Consider the following 23,284-nt stretch of genomic DNA (forward strand, 5'->3'; position numbering starts at 1 on the left):
GGCCTAGTTCCTGGAGACCTCCTGTGGACAGTAAAGAAGGCTTTGTGAAATACGAAATAAACACTATACAGTCACGCAACGTTTCCTTCAATGACGAACTGCATATATGACAAAGGTCCCATAGGTTATAATGGAGCCTATTCAGAAACCTAATATATGACACTTGATATTGGCATTACAGATCAAGTAGGGGAAATGACTGCTCTTCAGTAACAATGCTGGAACATTAGCTTTTCCATTCGAAAAAACATATACTATCTAGGTTTTGGTAGGCACACTCTGATGTTAGTACAACAAAAATTGCCTAACAACGCATTTATCAGGATGTATCCCTGTTGTTAAGCAAAACATGACTATATATTTCCTAGATAATATAAAGATTGTCAGATGCTCCTATTAGGAGCTCTAATAGTTGGCTTCTATATAGTTGGTCAGACATAAGGGCAGCTATTAGTTCAACAAATTATATGGACAAATATGACTGGACTGTGGTTTAAACACATCTTTTATCAGAACTATAACAGTGCAAATAATTCCTTTGATTCTTTGAGCTCTTACCTTCTTTTCTTGGCTGATCTGGTACGAAGTTCCTCCAGTTCATCAGATTCAGGGCTGCCTGACACTGATCTATGAGCACTTGACAAAAAAGGCACAGAAAGAAGTGGTGATTTGTTCTCTTGTGTCATGGAGTCATCACTGAAAAAATCTGTAGGAAGGACACCAGCCAGCTTCTGAGGAATCACAAACCCTAGGCTGTTGTAAAGATTTCCAAGTGTCTTTGGGATAGAGTCAATATACCTGTGGAATAGATTGATTGAATATGGAACAGAGTTACCATCTTACCCTCTCTATTCCCTCCCTCACCCAGCCTAAGAAGTAGTCCTTACAACTCCAAAATTCAGAGACAACACCATATGTAGGTATTGACAAAACGATTTTAAAGTTAAGTTAGTAATCATCAAACTTACAATCTCAAAATTTCCTCCAGAAACTCAGCTAGATACGCTGAATCCTCAGTTAAACATACCATGCGCAGCAAATCTGTCACCTGAAGGAGATTTTAGAACATTACTAGATAGATGCCCTCTGCAGGGAAGCTCAAAGCATCTAGGGCTTATTTTAATGGCACGAAGCTATATACTTGCCTCCTCCACTACTTGTTCCATATCATCTGTACTTTCATTTATTGAAGGGCATTGCAGACACATCTCCAAACGAAGAAATACCTGAAGCTGGCACCTTGAGAGAAAAAAAAAACTTGGTCATATCTACTTTGGATGTCACTAAACGAAAAGCTCCTTCCTTAAGCATAGATCTATTTATATAAGAAACAACAATCAAAAAGGAGAAAAGCCAGTGCCTTTTCTAAAAACTGATAAAGTTATTAGATAAATAGGTGATTCAAGCTGCATATTATAACATCAAAAAGAATTGGCTACAAAAGCATCTTCATGCAATTGGTAATCTTTTTTTTTTTTTTTTTTTTTCTGCAACAGGGTCTTGCTCTGTTGCCCAGGCTAGAGTGCAGTACTGGGATCATAGCTCACAGTAGTCTTGAATTCCTGGGCTCAAACAATCCTCCAGCTTTAGCCTCCCAAGTAGCTAGGGCTACAGGTATACACCACCATGCTCACCTAATTAAAAAAATTTTTTTGGTAGAGACATGGTCTCACTATATTGCCCAGGATGGCCTCAAATTCCTGGCTTCAAGCAATCCTCCTGCTTTGGCTTCCCAAGGTGCTAGGATTACAGGCATGAGCCACCGTGTCACAAACAATCTATTTTAAACTGATACAAGCTAATCTCACAGCTTTGTTTTGGAGAGATGATTTTTAAAAAACGGTAGTTACTTACTCTCTAACTTTGTCTTCCTTATCCAGTTTTTTTCCTAGATTCTGTCGAAGACTTTTGCTAGTTTTTAAGAGATTACTTTTTACTTGATTCAGGCAGTTCATCTAAAAATACAAAATTATTACATAGGAGAATAGTGTTACTTGTCATTATTTCTAATTTCTTTCACGGTTGACTAAAGCCCTAAGAAGGGAAATACATTCCCTTATAAACTTCTCTATTCTTTCATTTGAATGAAAAAGTGACATGAATCTTCTTCTATCTTTAAAAAGAACATGGTAAAAAAGTTCTTTTGAGAGCTAGTGGGCATGGATAAAACAGGCCTGCCCTAAATAAAGTGTCTTAAAAGAAATGTTCCACAAAGCAGTGATTAAGAAACCTAAGTATTATAAACAAATCCTCCTGTTTGCTTTAGAGGAGCTCTGTGATGGCCACTGAACATGAATAAAACAACATGGTCTAAAAACAGTGGTTTGTAACACTCCCAGTGCCAAAGAATTATCCAGGGGGCTTTTTAAAAGTACCAACCCCAGAGATCTGTTTCAGTTCGTCTGGAGAGAGCAAGGCATCTATATCTATCTATATCTATATATTTTATTTATTTATTTATTTTATTATTATTTTTTTTTTGATGGAGTCTCACCCTGTTGCCTAGTCTGGAGTGCAATGGCACGATCTTGCCTCACTGCAACCTCCACCTCCCGGGTTAAAACGATTCTCCTGCCTCAGCCTCCCAAGTAGCTGGGATTACAGGTGCCCACCACCACATCCAGCTAATTTTTGTATTTTTAGTAGAGACGGGGTTTCACCATGTTGGCCAGGCTGGTGTCAAACTCCCAACCTTGTGATCTGCCCACCCTGGCCTCCCAAAGTTCTGGGATTACAGGTGTGAGCCACTGCGGCCAGTCGGCATATACATATTTTTTAAATGTTGTAGGTGATTCTAAAGTATAGCCAGGGTTAAAAACCACTGGCTTAATCATGCAGCTAACATATAGCTCACATGAGGAAAGGCTTTTCATTAGGAGACAATTATATGTAATTATCCCCGCTCACCCCATCTCTTTGATTTTTGCCTTACCAGTTCACCATATCCACCTTCTGAGATCTGGAATTGTACTTACTCCCTTACTCATCTTACCATTTTTGAATCACGTATGGCATAACAGACATTTTCCAACACATTAACCAAATCCACCAACAAACAACCAACCAACCACTACATCTATGACAAACAACAATATTCGGATTCTCTTACTTCTAATTCCTTGGTGCCTTTTGATTTTAGGAACATTTTAATGGTTGAGATCATGTTTCGAGCACATGCATTCAACATGATTTCTCCTGTGGCCACAGTCTTTTGGTAATTTTCACATATATATGATAGTAGCTCTTCCTCGGTTTTAAAATCTGTGAAAAAAATAAAATAAAATGGATTAATCAAATCTTGCTCAAGTCCGTGTATTATTTAGGCCAGTAGTTGTCCACTGGGGAAAATATTTCCTTGCAGGGAACATTTGGCTATGTCTGGATTGTCAAGACTGATGGCGGTGGGGGCGAAGGTGGCTGCTGGCATCTAGTATGTAGAAGCCAGGGATGCTGTTAAACATCCTACATTGCATAGGACAGCCCCACAACAAAGAATTATCTGCTCTAAAATGTCAATAGTCCAGACATTGAGAAAGTACAAAGACAAGTGATTAACTTAATTTTATTTTATTTGAGACAAGGTCTCACTCTGTCACCCAGGCTGGAGTGCAATGACACAATCTCGGCTCACCACCACTTCCGCCTCCCAGGCAGGCTCAAGTGATCTTCCCACCTCAGCCTCTAGAGTAGCTGGGACCACAAGCATGTGCCATCACACCTAGCTAATTTTCTGTATTTTTGGTAAAGACAGGGTTTCATCATGTTGCCCAGGCTGGTCTTGAACTCCTGAACTCAAGCCATCTGCCCGCCTTGGCCTCCCAAAGTGCTGGGATTACAGGCATGAGCCACCATGCCCAGCCAAGTGATTAATTTTTAAGGCTCTGTATACCAAGTGTAAGTGTTAACAATTTAAAGGTAGGAGGCCAGGCGTGGTGGCTCATGCCTGTAATCCCAGCAGTTTGGGAGGCCGAGGCAGGCGAATCACCTGAGGTCAGGAGTTCAAGACTTGTCTGGCCAACATGGTGAAACCCCTTCTCTACTAAAAATACCAAAAATTACCCAGGTGTAGTGGCACGCGCCTGTAATCCCAGCTACTCAGGAGGCTGAGACAGGAGAATGGCTTGAACCCGGGAGGCAGAGGTTGCAGTGAGCCGAGATCGCACCATTGCACTCCAGCCTGGGCAACAAGAACGAAACTCCGTCTCAAAACAAACAAATAAACAAAAAATTTAAAGGTAGGAAGAAATAAAACTGTCTTTGGTGATATGACATGATTAGAAAATCTGAAAGAACAAACAATAAAACTCCTGGAACTAACAAGTGATCATAGCAAATTTGCAGGATACAAGATTAATACATAAAAGTCCATTGCTTTCCCATATACCAGCAATATACAAGCAGAATTTAAAATTAAAAACACATTACCATTTAAATTAGCACCCCCCTAAATATGAAATACCCAGGTATTAAATCTAACAAAATTTGTATAAGGTCTATATAGGGAAAACCACAAAATTCTGTGAACGAAATCAAAGAACTAAATAAGTGGAGAGATATTCCATATTCACAGCAAGAAAGACTCAATACTGTCAAGATTTCAGATTCCCAATTTGATTTATAGATTCTATGCAATCCCTATCAAATTAGTTATTTTCTGCATATTGACAAACTGATTCTAAAGTTTATATGAAGAGGTAAAAGATCCAGAATAACTAACTCAATATTGAAGGAGAAAAACAAAGTTTGAGGACTGATGGTACCAAACTTCAGGACTTACTATAAAGCTACAGTAATCAAGACAGTTTGTGTGGTATTAGCAAAAGAATAGAGAGATCAATGTAACAGGAGAGCCTGGAAATAGACCTACATAAATATAGTAAACTGATTTTTTTTTTTTTTTTGAGACAGAGTCTTGCTCCGTCACCCAGGCTGGAGTGCAGGGGCGCAATCTCAGCTCACTGCAACCTCTGTCTCCTGGGATCAAGCAACTCTCATGCCTCAGTAACCCCAAGTAGCTGGGACTATAGGCGCCTGCCACCATGCCTGGCTAATTTTTGTATTTTTAGTAGAGACAGGGTTTCACCATGTTGGCCAGGCTAATCTCGAACTCCTGACCTTAGGTGATCTGACCCCCTTGGCCTCCCAAAGTGCTGAGATTACAAGCGTGAGTCACTGCACCTGGCCTCAACAGATCTTTGACAAAGGAGCAAAGACAATATAATAGTGGAAGACTAATACAATCATCTTAGTAATAGATAAAAGCGGCAGAAAAAATGTACGGACGTGTATAAAACCAGATATTCAACAATTAGAGAATACACATTATTTTCAAGTGCACATAGAATATTAACAAAACTTGACCAAACATTAGGTCAGTTTCAGCAAATATTAAAGAATCAATCTTACAGACCACATTGAGCAGAGTCCAAAAATATTCAAAGCTAATTATAAAACACTTCCTTATATTATGGATGTCAGAAAATACTTATAGATAAGTATCAATGAAAATAGAAAATAGCAAATATATAATGCAGTTAGTTAGTTACACTTAAAGAGAAAATGTACAGACTTTAGACTTAAGTGATTATTTTGTAAAGCAGATAAATTAAAAACAATTAACTAGCTAAGGGTCCAACACATTAAGTACTATGAGAGAGTAAACCCCAAAAATAAAGGCAGAAAGGTAATCATAAAGAACAGAAATGAATAGACAATGCAACAGCAGCAATAAACAGAAACAAAAGATGGTTCTTTGAAAAGTCAAATAATGCCGGACACGGTGGCTCACACTTAGAATCCCAGCACTTTAGGAGGCCGAGGCAGGCTGATCACCTGTTAGGAGTTCGAGACCAGCCTGACCAATATGATAAAACCCCATCTCTACTAAAAATACAAAAATTAGCTGGGTGTAGTGGCATGCTCCTGTAATCTCAGCTACTAGGGAGGCTGAGACAGGAGAATTGCTTGAACCTGGGAGGAAGAGGTTGCAGTGAGCCAAGATCGTGCCATTGTACTCCAGCCTGGGCAAAAAGAGCAAAACTCTGTCTCAAAAAACAAAAAAAAGAAAAGCGAAATAAAACAAAATTCTATAGCAAGATTGAGCAATTAAAGAGAAAGAGACAGAAGGCATAAATATTAGACATAAAATAGCAGGAATTCAAAATACTATTAAAAGTAAGGTCTAATTTGTTTCCATAAAGGTATCTAGTTGTTCCAGCATCATTTATTGAAAAGATTATCTCTTTCTTACGGAAGTACTGGGGCATCTTTGTCAAAAATCATTTGCCCACTATTGTGCAGGTCTATTTCTGGACAAAATCTAGTCCAGAAATTATGTTCCCACCACACTGTCTTCAGTACTGTTGTTTCTGCCTTCCCTTGCATGTATCAACCACATTTCACACACTTTTACTAGCCCACTAAAGGTGTTCTGCCTTATTCAAACTGATTATCATCTATGGCTCTCACATTCCACAGGAAAAAAAAAAATCTTTAAAGGAGCATAAAACTTACACTCCAGAATTTTCTTTCTTTCTTTTTTTTTTCTTTTGAGACAGTCTTGCTCTGTCTCTCAGGCTGGAGTGCAGTGGCGCAATCTCGGCTCACCACAACCTCCACCTCCCAGGTTCAAGCGATTCGCTTGCCTCAGCCTTCCAAGTAGCTGGGACTACAGGTGCGCACCACCACGCCTGGCTAATTTTTGTATTTCCAGTAGAGATGGAGTTTCATCAAATTGGGCAGGCTGGTCTCGAACTCCTGACCTTGTGATCTGCCCGCCTCGGCCTCCCAAAGTGCTGGGATTACAGGCGTGAGCCATTGTGCCTGGCCCACTCCAGAATTTTCAAAAGAACTCAGAGATGACATCGAAACACAGCACAATTCAATTTATTATTTTTTTTAAAAAGGAAAGAAAAAAATAGGAAAATAGAAGCTGCTGGATTAAATTATTCCCACCTTTGAAAGATGTCAATAACCTAGCCCTAGATTACTCATAAACCCTTTTTCTTCTCCCTTTATTCACAAATGTAAAACTTCTTTAACCATTTGTCCTATGCCCAAGCCATGGGCCTTCTTCTTTGTGACTTTGCTTATGCTAATTCTCCACCTGGAATGCTCTTTTATCTTTCTGTCTTCTAACTCTGCCCATTCTTGGAAGTCTAGCTTGGACTCCAGTGGTTCCTAGAAGCCTTCACAGCTTATCCAGCCCTTATCTTCCCTGTCTGAACTCCTACTCTAGACTTTACTTCCCAAATGGGCTTGTATTTTCTGTTTTAGACTTTTGGCTCTCTTCTTAGTTCTATTAGTTCATTTTATATATATATATACACACACACACACATATATATACACACACACATATATATATACACACACACACACATATATACACACATATATATGTGTATTTGTTTATTAGTTCATTTGTTTTATCTTTGTAGCTAGATCATAAATCTAAGAATAGGACATTATCTTATTATTTATTGTATTCATCATAACACCTTTTTGGGCATGTAGCAGATAGTCAATAAACTATGACTAAATTTTGATTTATGATTAAAATTTATGATTAAAATTTTGATTTATGATTAAAATTTATTTTTAAAAAAGAGGAGTATAAAAGAGTAAATTACAGACTAAGAGGAATACCTTTAGGTTTAGAACTTCTTAGTGTTCTTCCTCTATCTTCCAATTTATCTACTGTTCTCCCACTGGGTATCTTTTGGGTTCCTTTCTCCCCAGCCACATCCGGACTGCCATCTGGATGTAACTTCTGGGCCTTCACATTCAGCCTTGCAACATTCAACATCTTTAAGGAACGGCACATGGTATTCATCTTCTGTCTCACTGGAGTACGAGGGACACCTCCTACCAAAACATCAGAGGAGGGAAAGTAAATTGCCTTCCACTTCTGTGGAATCAAGAACTACTTTAATTCAGATTACTGTGAAAGAATATCAAAATGAAGCATATCCCTCCACAATGATTTGAATTAGGAAATACTTGCATCTCTTTCTGCCCACACACAGGGTAGAAAAAGAACCTTTCTTTTAACCAAAGTTTAGGAACTAAACATCTCTATGTGATTGGATTGGAACTAAACATCTCAATGGATGGTTTTCCCATAAGGCAAATGCCAAACAGACTTATTTTGTTGTTACCCAATGGCCACCAAAAATGGTGATGAAACTTTTCTGAATGACAATTTAGCAATCTACATAAAGAGCCAGTTTTCATACCCTGACACAGTAACTGGTTCCTGGAAACTTCTGCTAAGGTAATTACTTAAAAAACAAATTATATGCATAATGTATACTACAGTATTATTTATAATGATGAAAACTGAAAGCAATCTAAATGTTCAACCTGAGAATTTTGTAACTTTAGTTAATGAGGTGGAATAATATCTAAAAAGGCAAGATAGCAAAAGAAAAAATACTTATAAGCAGAACACAAAGTTGTATTTGAATTTCTATCATAATTAAAAATGAAGATGGTTTATTCGTTAGACAGATAAGACTGGGTGATTTTTAAAAAATCACTATTGAACTAATGTAATTATTTTAAAATTTAATTATAAAAATTTGCCCTTCTTTATTTAGTTACCATTTCAACCTCATTTCAGGAAATGCCAATCTTTTAAAATGTAGTCTCAGAAAACAATGCCTTAAGAAACAGCCCTTCTAGGTGCATACGTTTCTTTTTGCTGTCTTCTTGATGAGTTATGGTGGATTCTTCACGAGATTTTCTCTGGTAGAGCTCGGCAAGGCAATGTGTTAATTCACCTTCAGTTTTGGAAGACTCTTCCTTATTAGCTGAGGCAGCCTGTAACGACCTGTAAAGTCAAGATGTCTAGAATAAAATCAAAATTCTAATTTTGCAAAATGCTTTAGAAATAAACAACACTGAAATACCCACTGTCCTCTAAAAAGCTAACCAAAAGATGTCCCCACAAGATGCCTTCAAAAATATATTTTCTTAGGAGAGAAAATGTCTCTCCTCTCATTTTTGATTTGAACGAATGCAGGAACCAAAGCTGTCTTGTTTACAAAACCATTAACTATTACATATAATATTGACTTTTATTAATAGGATTCTTCATGAATTAGGGTACAAGTCTAATTATGGCAACTATTTCACTTCAGGTTTCCATAGTTATTTTTTACTCAGTTTCCATATATCAAAGTAAAAAATGATGTTAATACATTGTAGTAAGTATTGCAATGACTTCGAATAATTCTTTCACATTGTAATAAACTAATTTGGGATTGATGAGAAGAGGAGGAAGTAGGGCAGGCAGGAGGGGTGATTAGTTATTAAATGCTTTTCCACCTAGAGCTAAATATGTCATTAACGAAATTATGAAAATGGCACAACATTCAAAATGTGTTATTTGTATTTTAATACCTTCCATTATCTGATATAGCTGATTAAAAAGTGGAAGAAAGTTACGGTGACATTAGTTGAACAGATATTACAGGGTGGAATACGTGCTGGGTCTATCGGTTTCATCCATACAGCCAATATGAAGCAGGTTAATCCTCCCTAAGTGTGCTGGTGCTCTGTCGCCCATCTTGGAGTGCAGTGGCACGATCTTGGCTCGCTGCAACCTCCACCTCCTGGATTCAAGTGAATCTTGTGCCTCAGCCTCCCAAGTAGCTGGGATTACAGACATGTGCCACCATGCCGGGCTAATTTTTTTGTATTTTTAGTAGAGACGGGGTTTCACCATGTTGGTCAGGCTGGTCTTGAACCCCAGGCCTCACATGTCTGCTGGCCTTGGCTTCCCAAAGTACTGGGGTTGCAGGTGTGAGCCACCATGTCGGGCCTGGATTTTCCATAAAGACAATCATACTATCTTCAAACACTTCAATATTTACACCTTATAACAATACTTAGAGATAATTACAAAAAAAAAAAAACATGGGCCACATTTGTACATTAAAAACTACAAAACACTGAGGGAGATTAAAGAGAGACCTAAATAAATGGATAGCTGCACCATCCGTTCATGGATCGGATGACTCAACATTGTTAAGATGTCAGTTCTTTCCAAATTTATCTACGATTCAATGTACTCCTAGAGCTTTAACAGACTTGTGTGTGCGTGGAAACTGACAAGCTGTTTCTGAAGTTTATATGAAAATGCGAAGTATCTAAAATAACCAAAAAAAATTCTAAAAAAACAAAACCAAAGTTTAGAGGACTTATACTACCTGATTTAGTGACTAGTGCTATAAAGTTACAGTATATGGTATTGCTGTAACGCAATATTGAAGATAATGTCGTATTAACATAGTTTCTGGACTGTATTCTGTCTAGAAATCAATCTGCACAAAGGTGGCCAGTTGATTTTTCATAAGGTGCCATGGTAATTACTGGGAAAAGATAGTCTTTTAGCAAATGGTGTTGGAACAATTGAATGGATATCTGTGTGGAGAAAATGTCAACCATACCTCTTAATAATAGGTTGAGGCCGGGCGCGGTGGCTCAAGCCTGTAATCCCAGCACTTTGGGAGGCCGAGACGGGCGGATCACGAGGTCAGGAGATCGAGACCATCCTGGCTAACACGGTGAAACCCCGTCTCTACTAAAAAATACAAAAAACTAGCCGGGCGCGGTGGCGGGCGCCTGTAGTCCCAACTACTCGGGAGGCTGAGGCAGGAGAATGGCGTGAACCCGGGAGGCGGAGCTTGCAGTGAGCTGAGATCCGGCCACTGCACTCCAGCCTGGGCGGCAGAGCGAGACTCCGTCTCAAAAAAAAAAAAAATAAAATAAAAATAATAATAATAATAGGTTGAATTTCTGCCGTATCGTTTACATTTCTAATATTGTTTGTCTTTTAATTGCTTGATCTTGCTATAGATTATTTTATTTGGCTTTTCAAATAACCATCTTTTGTTTCTCTTGATCACTTACATTTATTTGTTTACTATTTAATTTATTTCTGTTCTTATCTTCATTGCTTTCCTTCTTTTGTAGGGTGGAGGTTACTCTCTTGTTTACTTCTCATGTTGGATTCTTAGTAATTGATTACTAACATTTTTCTTTACAAAAATAGTCTGCAAATACTTCTTTAAGTATAAATTCAGCTGCATTATTCAAATTTGCTGTTTTCTATTTGCGTTGATACTTAGTTATAAATATTTTCTCACTTTCATAATATAAGGGAGTGTTTATATTTAACTAGACGAATTACTTTGGTAAATTTTAAAGAATTTTTAGCATGTATATGTTTATATATTGTTAACATATTATCTAACATACTCTCACAATATATACTAAGTATGAGAGTATTTTATCTTTGTAATTAGTTTTTAATACTATTAGACTGTACTCAGAGAATGTGGCCTGTTAAGAAAAAAATGCAGATAAATGAACATTGATTTTAATAATTAATACTCAGAGATATAAAAAAGTTTTACCCAAATGACTCCATCAAATTGGAACTAGCACCACGGATGTTACAGAAAGGAAACCACTTTTCCACAACAGCTGGACTCCAGGGAGTGGTGTGGCCAAGTTCCTGCTGGGCCCACTCTGGAACAGGAGAAGCTATTGGAGCAAAGGAACAGAGGCAGGAGAGGAAACCGCGTAAGAACCAAAGCAGAGAATTCTAAGCACTTGCTCTTCCCCTGGACTGACTGCATCCCTCCAAAGGACATACAAAGTGCATTTGTTCTCCGGCTAACATTTGTTCTCTGGCACCACAAACTGCTACAGGCCTATGTGGTAAATAAAAAATGCTACTGAAAAACATACAGATACAATTTAAAATCTTTTGTTATTACTGGCTATAAATCCTCTCATCTTATTTCTGAAATGTTCCTCTAACCAGGTTAAAAATATATATTGTTCTTCTATTTATTTATTTATTTTTTTGAAACAGAGTTTCACTCTTCTTGCCCAGGCTGGAGTGCAGTGGCATGATCTCGGCTCATGAGCTGCAACCTCCGCCTCCCGGGTTCAGGCAATTCTCCTGCCTTAGCCTCCTGAGTAGCTGGGATTACAGACATGTGCCACCACACCCGGCTAATTTTGTATTTTTAGTAAAGACAGGGTTTCTCCATGTTGGTCAGGTTGGTCTCAAACTCCTGACCTCAGGTGATCCGCCTGCCTTGGCCTCCCAAAGTGCTGGAATTATAGGCCTGAGCCACCGCGCTTAGTCCTGTTCTTAAAAATGGCTTTGTACGGTTGCGCACAGTGGCTCACGCCTGTAATCCCAGCACTTTGGGAGGCCGAGGTGGGTGGATCACCTGAGGTCAGGCGTTTGAGACCAGCCTGGCCAACATGGCAAAGCCCCGTCTCTACTAAAAGTGCAAAAATTAGCTGGGTGTGGTGGCAGGTGCCTGTATTCCCAGCTATTCAGGAGGCTGAGGCAGGAGAAGCTTGAACCCGGGAGGCGGAGGTTGCGGTGAGCCAAGATCACGCCACTGCACTCCAGCCTGGGCAAAGAGCGAGACTCAGTCTCAAAAAAAAAAAAAAAAAAAAAATGGCTTTGTACAATAATAAATATACAGTAACAAAACTGCAGAATATCACAATTCTGTTGCACTGAGTAGGTAAATTGGAAATAGGAAGATGTGGCTCTGCGTTGGGGAGTGTAAGGGTAGAAGGTTCTCTTAAAATAAGCCTGATGGAGGAGGTGGTTGGGGGAACAGTAACAGAAATTTCAGTGAACTCTGTGATTCTGAGAGGTCCATCTAAGACCCTAGACAAATGAAATGTTAGACATTAATGAAGTCTTGGGGAAAAAAACCCAAATATTTAAAATGTATTCAAACTTATTGAGACAACCAAGTTTTAGGCCTTCTTTCAGTGAGAGAATTCAGAGATAAATACAATGCCTACTTCGAAAGGAGCTCCCAGGATAGGAAGAGTAGGTCCACTCTTGTGAAGTCATGGAGATATGTATAAATGTTAGCATATGCTAACTCTGTCTAGATGGGCAAGGAAGGTCTCATGGAGAATGCAGTATTTGGGCTAGGTTCTAATGCAGGAATAGGATCTCACCCAGATGGAGCATGGTGGGGAGACTGGACAACAAGCTGGCACACTGATTTATAACCTGGAAGAAACTGGGCCATGCTACAGCAGAGAACTTGTAAAATACTGCAGTTCTTCCTTTACCAAATTCCAAAATACAGTTTTCTGAGCTGCTTCCAAGACTATATACATAGTTAAGATACAGTCTGTTCTACAATACAAAACTTTCTACAAATAGCCTACACACAATTGATAAGTAAGGTAGTGACATTAGTACAAAATATTATGTTGCTTTGGTTATGTGATCATTCCTAATGTGCTATTATTTTATACCACCAAGTAGCAGCAGCTGAATTCAAAGTGCACAAACACAACTAAATACAAACAGCCAGAGGAGCACAGTGCTGTACACTACACCCTTTCTTTTTTTTTTGAGATGGAGTCTCACTGTTGCCCAGGCTGGAGTGCAGTGAGCAATCTCGGCTCACTGCAAGCTCCGCCTCCTGGCTTCACGCCATTCTCCTGCCTCAGCCTCCAGAGTAGCAGGGACTACAGGCGCCCGCCACCACGCCCGGCTAATTTTTTGTATTTTTAGTAGAGATGGGCTTTCACCATGTTAGCCAGGATGGTCTCGATCTCCTGACCTCGTGATCCGCCAGCCTTAGCCTCCCAAAGTGCTGGGATTACAGGCATGAGCCACCATGCCCAGCCAACTACGCCCTTTCAACTCGTGTTCTTCTCCTTGGCTGTTTGGCCACATGCACTTTCCTGGAAGTGCTTATGATGCAGTTCCCTATCATTGTCATTGGCCCCTGTCTCCATAATACCACAGCCTCAACCCTTTCATCATGCCATCTTCACCTTTCTTTTAAGGGATAAGGTATATTTATTATGGAGTTTACTTATTATGAATTTAATGTGTCTTTTAATCAAACTATAATTTTTATTAGGATTGCACTTTTTTTGTTGTTTTTAATTGAGACAAGGTCTTGCTATGTTGCCCGGCTGGTCTTGGACTCCTGGGCTCAAGCAATCTTCCTGCTTCAGCCTCCCGAGGAGCTGGGATTACAGGCACGTGTCCCCCCACCCAGGATTGCCTTAGTTTTTATCACTGCCAAAGATTTTGAGAAGTCTGTCCCAACTGTAGTTCTCCCAAAGCTATTATTTTTAGTGTAAGATTGTGTAGAATTTTTTAAACAAGCAAAAGAAACTTCACATCACATGACAGCATAAATGCCTATAATTGCATCTGCTGTTATATTACAAAATTCAGACAAGGGCAGTAAAGGTCTATGAGAATAAATATGACATGATAGTTTCTTCTCAAGTCATTGTATGCTGGATTAGGGGAGAAAGGCCAGAAATACCTGCCTCAGGCCTCCAAGTCTCAAGCCTCCCTCTGCATGGAGAGAGAGTGCCCCTCACAGAGTTACCTGCACCTCTTCCAGCAAATGCCAAACAGGAGCCCAACGCTAAAAACAAGGCCACCCTCCACTGGCCTCCCAGGCAGGACTTTGGAGGGAGCCCTAGGCCCTCGGAGTTAGATGCCCTCCTTGTAGTCTCCACGCCTACATGGGCAGGAGTGTGGGTGGGCCAAACACCCACACTTCTTACCCCCCAAACTCACAGGTTCAGCACCATTAGCTGCATTGAAACCACCAGGAATTAATCTCATGATCCCCTTGATAGCTGCTTTTTCCCATCATGCGAAGCCCTAGACCCCTAGGTCGCTCCAGTCTGCCCACTGGAATCTCCTCACTGCTCCTTCCGTCTCCCATCCTGTCACCTCGGCCCAGCCCTTCCACACATAAAATCCTCCCACCCTGCCCTCTGGAACTCACTAACCCTCATCAGCAAAATCCCCTATATCCTCAATTCCATCTTCTCCTGCCCTGAACACACTGTTTCCCCTGCAGCGCTGGAGAGAGCTGACTGCTCCCCCACAAAGCTCTTCTTCGACTTGGCCCTGAGGTGGGCTGGTATCCTCCTTGCCTCTTCCAGATCATTTTCCCTCTACCTGCTGAAAATAATGACAAAAACCCAGCTTTGAGTCTCACATCAAAGCCTATACTCTCATAGTCATCTAACAAGCCTGGATCACTCCCCCTTACTCCTCAAAGACTGTTAGCTCCCGACTCACCACCATCAGTCTCTCCAGTACTATTTAGTCTTAACTCTGGATTATTTCAATACACACATTTGATGCTACCAACACTGTGGCCTTTGTCCCCTTGAATTCCTCGCTTCTGGTGCCCCGGTGCATTGCCATCCTTCAGTCACTCTCTCCTCCTGGTCACCACTGTCTATGATCTCAAGCACCCCACTCTGACCACCTCCATCTATTTTTTAACTCTCTCCTTTGAGCACATTGGCTCCAGAAATCCTGAGACCCCTACAACCCACTTATCTGATCGCCTGTCCTTGTTGTCCTCACTTTCCTCCTTACCCTGCCTTGTTCCATGGACAAATCCTAAATCTCTTCCCGTTCACACCTTTGAATCCCTGACCCCTCTCTAGCTTTACCGCCCTCATTTGGGAAAATCCCAATCCTGGTTAATCCAGCTCCCTGCCTACTCTGCAGCTGTGCCAGCTGGTGAATGTGGTTGGAGGAAGGCAAGCCCATAGAGGGATCTCACTTTACCTTCACGACCATCCCAGCAACCTTCCACCTTCCTGCTATCTTCACCCTCTCACCAGCCACTTCCTTCTCCCCTCTCTCCTCAGCCTCCAGCATCTCCTTAAGTCTTCATTTTCAGCTGATGATGTCACTTCCTAACTCACTAAAAAACCTGAAGCAATCAGAAGAGAACCCCATACACTCACACCAACATCACTCACCTCGGCACCCCAGCCCTTATATTTTTGCCTTCCCCCAGTTGTCACAGATGAACTGTGCTTGTTCCCAAGACCAACCCCTCCACTTGCGCTTCCTCGAAGCCCTCTAACCAACAATTCTCTCTATCCCCTGCATTAATTTTTACCATATTATCTCATCAGCATGCAAGCAGGCTATTATTATTTCTAAAAATCAAAACCAAAAACCTTGACCCTTCTTCCCTCTGTAGCCACTGTTTTCATTACTCTAATATCTTTTAGATCAAAACTACTACAAAAAATTGTCTGTACTTGCTGTTTTCCTCTTTTCAGTCTCTCCTGAACCTACTCCCACTCACATTTCTACCCTCACAATTCCACCAAAACTGATATCACAACCATCACGTTGTGATGGTATCACGAGCATCCACACTGCTCAGTTGAATGTCAGCTCCCAGCCTTCATCTTCCTTGGCCTATCAGTAGTAAATAACCCAGTCAAGCACTTCCTCTCTTCACTTGGCTTCCAGGGTACCACAATCTGGGTGTTCTTTACCTCAGTGACTGTCCCCCTTTTGTCTCCTTTGTGGTTTCTCTCTCCTCATCCCCCAGACTGCTTAACGTTGGGATGCAGGGGTTAGTCCTTAGTCCCCTTCTCTTTCCCATCTATGCCCACCCCCATGGTGATCTTAACCCATCTCATGGCTTTAAACATCACTGATGACTCCCATCATCTCTAGTCCAAACAAATCTCCCAAACACAAACATGCATAGTTGATGCCTACTCAATACCATGTGTGGATGTCTAATGAACAACTCAGACTTACCATGCCCAAAACAAACCCTCCAGTCCTCACCACCCCAGCCCCTGGTTCTCCCACAGCCTTCCCCATCTCAGAAGGAAACTACTTTCTACCAGTAACTTAGGCCAAAAGTCTCTGGAATCATTTTCAATTTCTCTATAGCTCACCCTACACGTTTAATCTAACAGCAAATTTTGCTGGCTTTACCTTCAAAATATATCCAAGAGCTACAACTACTTCCAACTACCTGCATTTCCCACCATCTCTTGCCTGGATTATTGCAATATTTCTGACTGGTTCTATCCTTGCCTCAATATGGCAGCCAGAGTAATGCTGTGAAAACATAAGTCAGATCATGTCACTGCAGAAAATCTCCAAAGGCTTCCTCTCTCACTCATAGTAGAAGCCAAAGTCTTTTCAGTACCTGTAAAGCCCTGCTGCTGGCTCTCTGCTGCTGTTTAGTCTGCTGCTGGCTCTCTGACCTCACCCCCTCCTACTCTCTCCTTGCTCCTTTCACCACAGCCACAGGCTTCCCTGCAACTCCTCTAACACCCTTCTGAGCCTTGGCACTCGCTATTGCCTCTACCAGCAACTCCTTGCCATCACTTCCTTCATGCCTTTGCTCAAATATTATTTTTTCAGCAAGGCCTTCCCTGACCACCCTACTTAAAATTGCAACCCTCCCTACCCTAACACACCCCATTCCTTTGTTCCTGCTTTACTACTATAACTTTTGTCTCTTTAGAATAAACTGTAATTTTCCTGACTTACTGTTTTGTCTCCCCTGACTAGATAGTCAGCTCCATGGGAAGATATCTTTGTCCATATTGTTCTCTAATATAGTCCCAGTACCTCAAACAGTGCCTGACATACAGCAGGTACTCAAATCTGTTGAATAAATGAATGAATTAAAGAAATATCAAGTTGACATTTAAATCTACCTAGTATAAATAAAGTTTGTAATACTAATATGATACAAACCTTATTTATGCTAGGTAGATTTAGTAGTAACAATGCATTTAGTTGCAATGCCAGTAGTAACAATGCAATGCAGGGTAGATAGAATCACAACAGTTTTATATGCAGTATTTATTAAATATATTAAAAACCATGACTTCGATTTCAGACTGGTTTCATGGAACCTGCAGCCTCCTCAGAAGTACTTAAGGAATTCTATAAACAATAATGATTTAAACTGCCTGAAGTATTGTAGCTTTCTTTTATCTGTGTTATAACATATTGGGGTTTTACTAACTGCACAGTGAAAAAGTCCCGATGCTGGAAAAGACTGCAAACCACCCTAGACTATGTTAGTTACTGGTTTAGGAGCTTACCAGCAGAAGCAGTATCTGCAAGTGAATCATGAGTCTGATTCAATATACCATCCACAACATCTGAGAAAAGGGAAGCTGTGTCCCGGGGGCTGTCAGTCACAGCTGTTTGGAGAACATGTCGTTGAAATTCAGCCTCCTTGGTGCGGAACACAGTGAGGATTGTAGCATTGGCAGAGAGCGGGGAAATAACTCCAGTGATGGGGGGCCAGCCTTCACCAGGGTCCACATCAGCAACCTATGTGAGAAGTTCTAATTAGTTGAGAATATTATTGTCAATATGCCTAAAGAAGAATGTAGTGTACTAAAAGACAGAATAACCATTTTCCCAATGATTATTAATGTGAAAACTATGAAAAAAAAAGAGATAGATTTGATAATTATTAGAGGTAGAAGGGAATTTATTAATCACAGAGTCCTAATATTTCTACTTACAAATAAGTAAAACCTGACATTACCAGGAATATTTACTAGGTATTTACTATGTGCTCACTGAATCCTCACAATCGTCCTGAGGTAAAATAATTATTATCCCCATTTTATAAAGGAGGGATTGAGGCTGAGGCAGAAGTAACCTGTTAAAGCCACCTACTTGGTAAGAGAAGATGCCAAGCATATGTGACTTTGAAACCCATGTACTTAACCATGAGGCAGAAATACCACTTGAGAGATTTATCCAGACATACAGTAGGCAGCAGAGCTGAGACCTAATCCAGATCACCGACTCCCAAACCCAGTGCTCTTTTCCTCAGAGCACACAACTCTTAGAACAGCATCTGTCCAAAGACTACTCTATTTTTCTCCAGAATATTTTACAATGGGAACCAGAAAAGAGACCCCTCCTGAGAGTATAAAGGCAAAAGACAAAGTAAGGTAAGGAATTCGCTGGTAGTTTAAAAATAATAATCACCGTTAAATCAAATCTGGATATGTATATGTTCCTTTTCAGAAGACATTTCTACATTTGTGTAACTACTGTCCAACTACTGAGTTACACAGACAATTATATTGCATTGTATATAGTTACACAACTACTATACTATTATACCTAATTTTACTGTGTAGCAGCTTTTTCTTAAATACTTATATAAAAGTAGTAAATATATAACAGAATACTTAAAAAATAATGAGAAATCACTCATCACATTACTACCCTAACATAAGCACTCCATCTGGCCAACTGCCTTCTTCCCTATGGGAATATAATTTAACTTAATTGGATTCTTGATACATGCAATTTTATAAGTTATTTCTTCTCTAATGAGCATTGCTGTCATGATACTATAATGTCGACAATATTATTTGCAAAAGCATAATCAGTTTTACTAAGACTATATTGTGTAAGGCATTTATAAACACACTTATTTCACTTTACCAGTATGTTGTTAGACAAGAATAACTTCCCGTGTTGAGGATACCTACCAGGTGTAACTCTTCAGCAGTCAGCCTGCTTACCAGCTGCTGAAATAACAGCCTTTGAGTTGCTGTGCTCTCCTCTGGACTTTGTAGCATCCAGCTGTCGGTGCCCAAAGTGCTGCTCGTTGGGAGAGACCACTGGGCCACAGAGCCTTTTAGAAAAATTCTGACTGGTTTCTGAAAATGTCTCTGATGCATGGCCAAGGGCTCTAGGGTGACTGTCCATGTTTCCTGAATCTCTTTGCCTGCTAGAAATAAAGATTAATTAGACCAGAATGCCAAATTAAAATTAAAAAGAAAAAAAGATTAAAATTCAAATATAAGGAATACATACTAAAAAGAGATTTATTAACAATAAGAAGAAAATCAAGTTGCCAGTTGAGATACTGTCACTTAGTTGAACACTTCAACCCTTATTCTACTGCCACGCCATCACAGCAAGTTCATTTAGCTCTATAGAAAAAGCTATAAACAAATGGAATTACAAAGGCAATATGTAATGGCAGAACTTCTCAGAAATTATGACTTAGAAATAAGTATTGAAGGCCAGGCATGGTGGCTTATGCCTGTAATCTCAGCACTTTGGGAGGCCAAGGCCAGAGGATCACTTGAGGTCAGTGAGTTAAAGACCAGCCTGGGCAACATGGCGAAACCCCATCTCTACAAAAAATACAAAAATGAGCAAGGTGTGGTGGCTCAGGCCTGTAGTCCCAGCTACTTGGGAGGCCGAGGTGGGAAGATCCCTTGAGCCCAGGAGGTCAAGGCTGCAGTGAGCTGCGATCTGAGCTATGATCGTACCACTGCACTCCAGCCTGGGTGATAGAGCAAGACCTTGTCTTAAAAAAAAAAAAAAGAAAAAAGAAAAAGAAAAGAAATAAGTATTCAAGCAATGTTTACTACTTATGAGAAAGAAGATACCACTTCTTAAATCCATAAAGTACAGTGCATCATATCTTATGAGGAGGTTAAATTCTAAAGACTGTGTAATGAAATTACATAAACAAAACTACTCTTGAAAATTCCTTAAACTGCACATAATGTACCACACAGTTTTATGTATATATCTCTATGCAGTATTATTTCTGTGACTATACAGTGTATTCAGAAATGAAATTTACCATATAGCAAATCATAAGGTGAAACAAATTTAATGAAGATTCCAACATGTTTGCTTTTCCTGGTAACAGGCATCATTCTGGGTTTCTGTAGACTAATTTATTTCTTCTTTTAGTTGACCATTGTTTCTCTATGGTCTTCAATTTATCAATCTCCTCTATGAGACAATGAAATATTATACCCATGTGCTTGGGCACCTGAATAATATTACCCTGCTTTGGGAATAGCTGGTAAACTTTTAAATTAATCATTCACTTGTTTTTTTTGTACACAGGCTGGCAGTTGTACTGAATTAGAGTTCAAATCTTTCCTACAGTATCTCTGATTTTGCCTTGATGTCTTCTAATTCTTTCATGACAAGCATTCATTGAGTGCCTGGGCTGTGAGAAATGCCAAAGAAGTTAAAAAGCTTCTTTGAAGAAATTAATGTAACTGAGATTTACCATAAAAACCTTAAAATATTATTTGCTTACCTTCAACAGGGAGAAATAAGATTCCTTCCATCCGTGGAAACAAGGCCTCATACTCAGGAGAATTATAGAGCAAACGGTTTAAAGTGGCATCAGTTGGCAGCATTGAAATCCACGGAGAGAGATGAGGTTCACTTGACAGCTTTATTTCACTCCTGAGCAGCATTTCCCCAGCTTTAGCAAAATCCCAGCTGAAAGATTCAGATGGCAAGACAGTGCCACCTCCATGGTGGAGCAGTTCACAAACAGTCCAGTATCCAAGGTGGTCTGGGGATTCCCACATCTCAAATAAAATGACAAACAACCTTAGGTTACTACACATTAGGCATTCATAAATAAAAGTAAAGGAAATCAGGAGAAAGTAAAGCTGAAACCAATATTAAAGGGTCGAATTACACAACCAATGTATTTGCTGAGCTAAACAAAAATAATGGTCAGCATCAAGCTACTGTGCAGCACCAGAACAAATTACTACCTACTATGCCTTTAAGAAAGCATTCATTTAGTAAAAATAGTACCTCATTTACATTTTTTGTCAAGGAACAGAAAGAAGTGACACAAATCACTGGGTATAGATTATAAAATGTTAGAAGGAACATAGAACCATTATACTTTAACAAAAATAACTTTTTTTTTTTTGAGTCAGAGTCTTGATCTGTCACCCAGGCTGGAGTGCAGTGGCATGATCTCGGCTCACTGGAACCTCCATCTCTCAGGTTCAAGCGATTCTCTTGTCTCAGCCTCCCAAGTATCTGGGATTACAGAAATGTGCCACCGTGCTCGCCTAATTGTTGTATTTTTAGTAGAGACGGGGTTTCACCATGTTGGTCAGGCTGGTCTTGAACTCCTGACCTCAAGTGATCTGCCTGCCTCAGCCTCCCAAAGTTCTAGGACTACAGGCGTGAGCCACTGTGCCCAGCCTATTAATAAAAATAATTATGTCCTATACAGCACAATACAATAATGGCCAGGTGTCATGGGAGTGAGGCAGGAGCACCTCCCCTAGATGGTGGCCATTGCTCTGACTTGCCCACCCACAGCCCTGTGCAGAGGCCAGACAAACTGAGGCCTCGTCGTGTCTTTTGCCCTAACCCTTACCATAGCCTGTAAAGTCTGTGCTCTGCCTCTAATCGTTCCTCCATGGTGCTCTAAGTATTCTTCCAAATCACTTCTCTAATCATGCTACTTCTCTGAAATTCTGAAAGGCTTCCCACTGCCTCCAGAATAAAGTAACTCTTCAGCATAATCACAAAGCCCTTCACAATCCAACCCTAAACCAGCTTTTGGTACACATTATCTTCTACCCCTCATCCATTCCCACTCCTTCTAGACATATTGAACCATTTGCTATTTCCTGAACATGCCATATTTTAAGGCTTCCCTGTTTTTGCTGATTTATATTTCCTGTGCCTCCCCTTCCTTCTTCACCAACTGAATGGTTATTACATTTCTGTATCTGGCTCAAATCCTGCTTTCTTTGTAAAAGCCCTGCTTCACTCCTTCACACACAGCTGACTCTTCAGTCAACCTTCTTTCAACAAACTTTTATTGAGCAACCTCTACGTGCCATGTCTAGGATCTTGAAGTGAGGGGTGGGGTGAATAAAACAGTACCAACATAAAATATTTAACATGGCATCACAGTATAACAACAATATTCAGTTACTATGAATATGAAGGAGGAGCACACCCCTTAGAATATGCTCATCATGCCAGTTAACAATTATAAACTATAAACTGCTATGTGAATGTGAGGAATTAGAACTAGAAGGGTCTTGAACGTCAACTAGGTCATTCCCAAACTTCCTATTATAGTCAAGTTCAAAGACAAGCAGGGTATCATCCATGGTCACAGCAAGGCAATGATGGACCAGTCCAAGAACCCAGGACTGTTCTGAATAGACTGCTTTCATTTATTTTTATTTTTTGAGACAGGGTCTTGCTCTGTTGCCCAGGCTGGAGTACAGTGGCATGAACATGGCTCACTGTAGCCTTAACTTTCTGGACTCAAGCAATCCTCTCGCCCCAGCCTCCTGAGTAAGTAGCCGGGAGTACAGGCATATGCCACCACATCTGGCTAACTTTTGTATTTTTTGTAGAGATGGGGTCTCACCATGTTGCCCAGGTTGGTCTCAAACTCCTGGGTACAAGAGATCCTCCTGTCTCAGCCTTCCAAAGCTGGGGTTACCGGTATGAACCACTAGCCCTGGCCTAGACTGCTTTTAAAATTTGGATCATGACCATCTGGTGGACTTTGATAGATTCTCTGATGGATTAATTGAGTGGTTTATGATCAGCATTAAACACACACAAAAAAAGATCCCATGTAACGAAGATAAACAATGTACTGGA

General features: G+C 40.2%; 1 protein-coding gene across 2 annotated transcripts in view; it reads right to left on the reverse strand.

Annotated features, from left to right (window-relative positions):
• The window catches only part of LOC105488324 (TOPBP1 interacting checkpoint and replication regulator), a 54,863-nt gene that overhangs the window by 26,131 nt on the left and 5,448 nt on the right, over positions 1-23,284 (reverse strand). Inside the window, exons 2-12 of one of the 2 annotated variants that reach the window (XM_011752266.3) lie at positions 20,937-21,216; positions 19,354-19,595; positions 17,935-18,169; positions 11,424-11,553; positions 8,694-8,833; positions 7,648-7,866; positions 3,110-3,261; positions 1,855-1,955; positions 1,146-1,239; positions 969-1,048; positions 559-798 (exon numbers count right to left, since the gene is read on the reverse strand). In XM_011752266.3, the coding sequence (XP_011750568.2) occupies positions 559-798; positions 969-1,048; positions 1,146-1,239; positions 1,855-1,955; positions 3,110-3,261; positions 7,648-7,866; positions 8,694-8,833; positions 11,424-11,553; positions 17,935-18,169; positions 19,354-19,595; positions 20,937-21,216 (1,913 nt within the window). The remainder of the gene's footprint in view (positions 1-558; positions 799-968; positions 1,049-1,145; positions 1,240-1,854; positions 1,956-3,109; positions 3,262-7,647; positions 7,867-8,693; positions 8,834-11,423; positions 11,554-17,934; positions 18,170-19,353; positions 19,596-20,936; positions 21,217-23,284) is intronic. The other variant, XM_011752267.3, reaches the window with a different exon arrangement.

Source organism: Macaca nemestrina, chromosome 7, assembly GCF_043159975.1.
Source record: "Macaca nemestrina isolate mMacNem1 chromosome 7, mMacNem.hap1, whole genome shotgun sequence".
Lineage (NCBI taxonomy): Eukaryota > Metazoa > Chordata > Mammalia > Primates > Cercopithecidae > Macaca > Macaca nemestrina.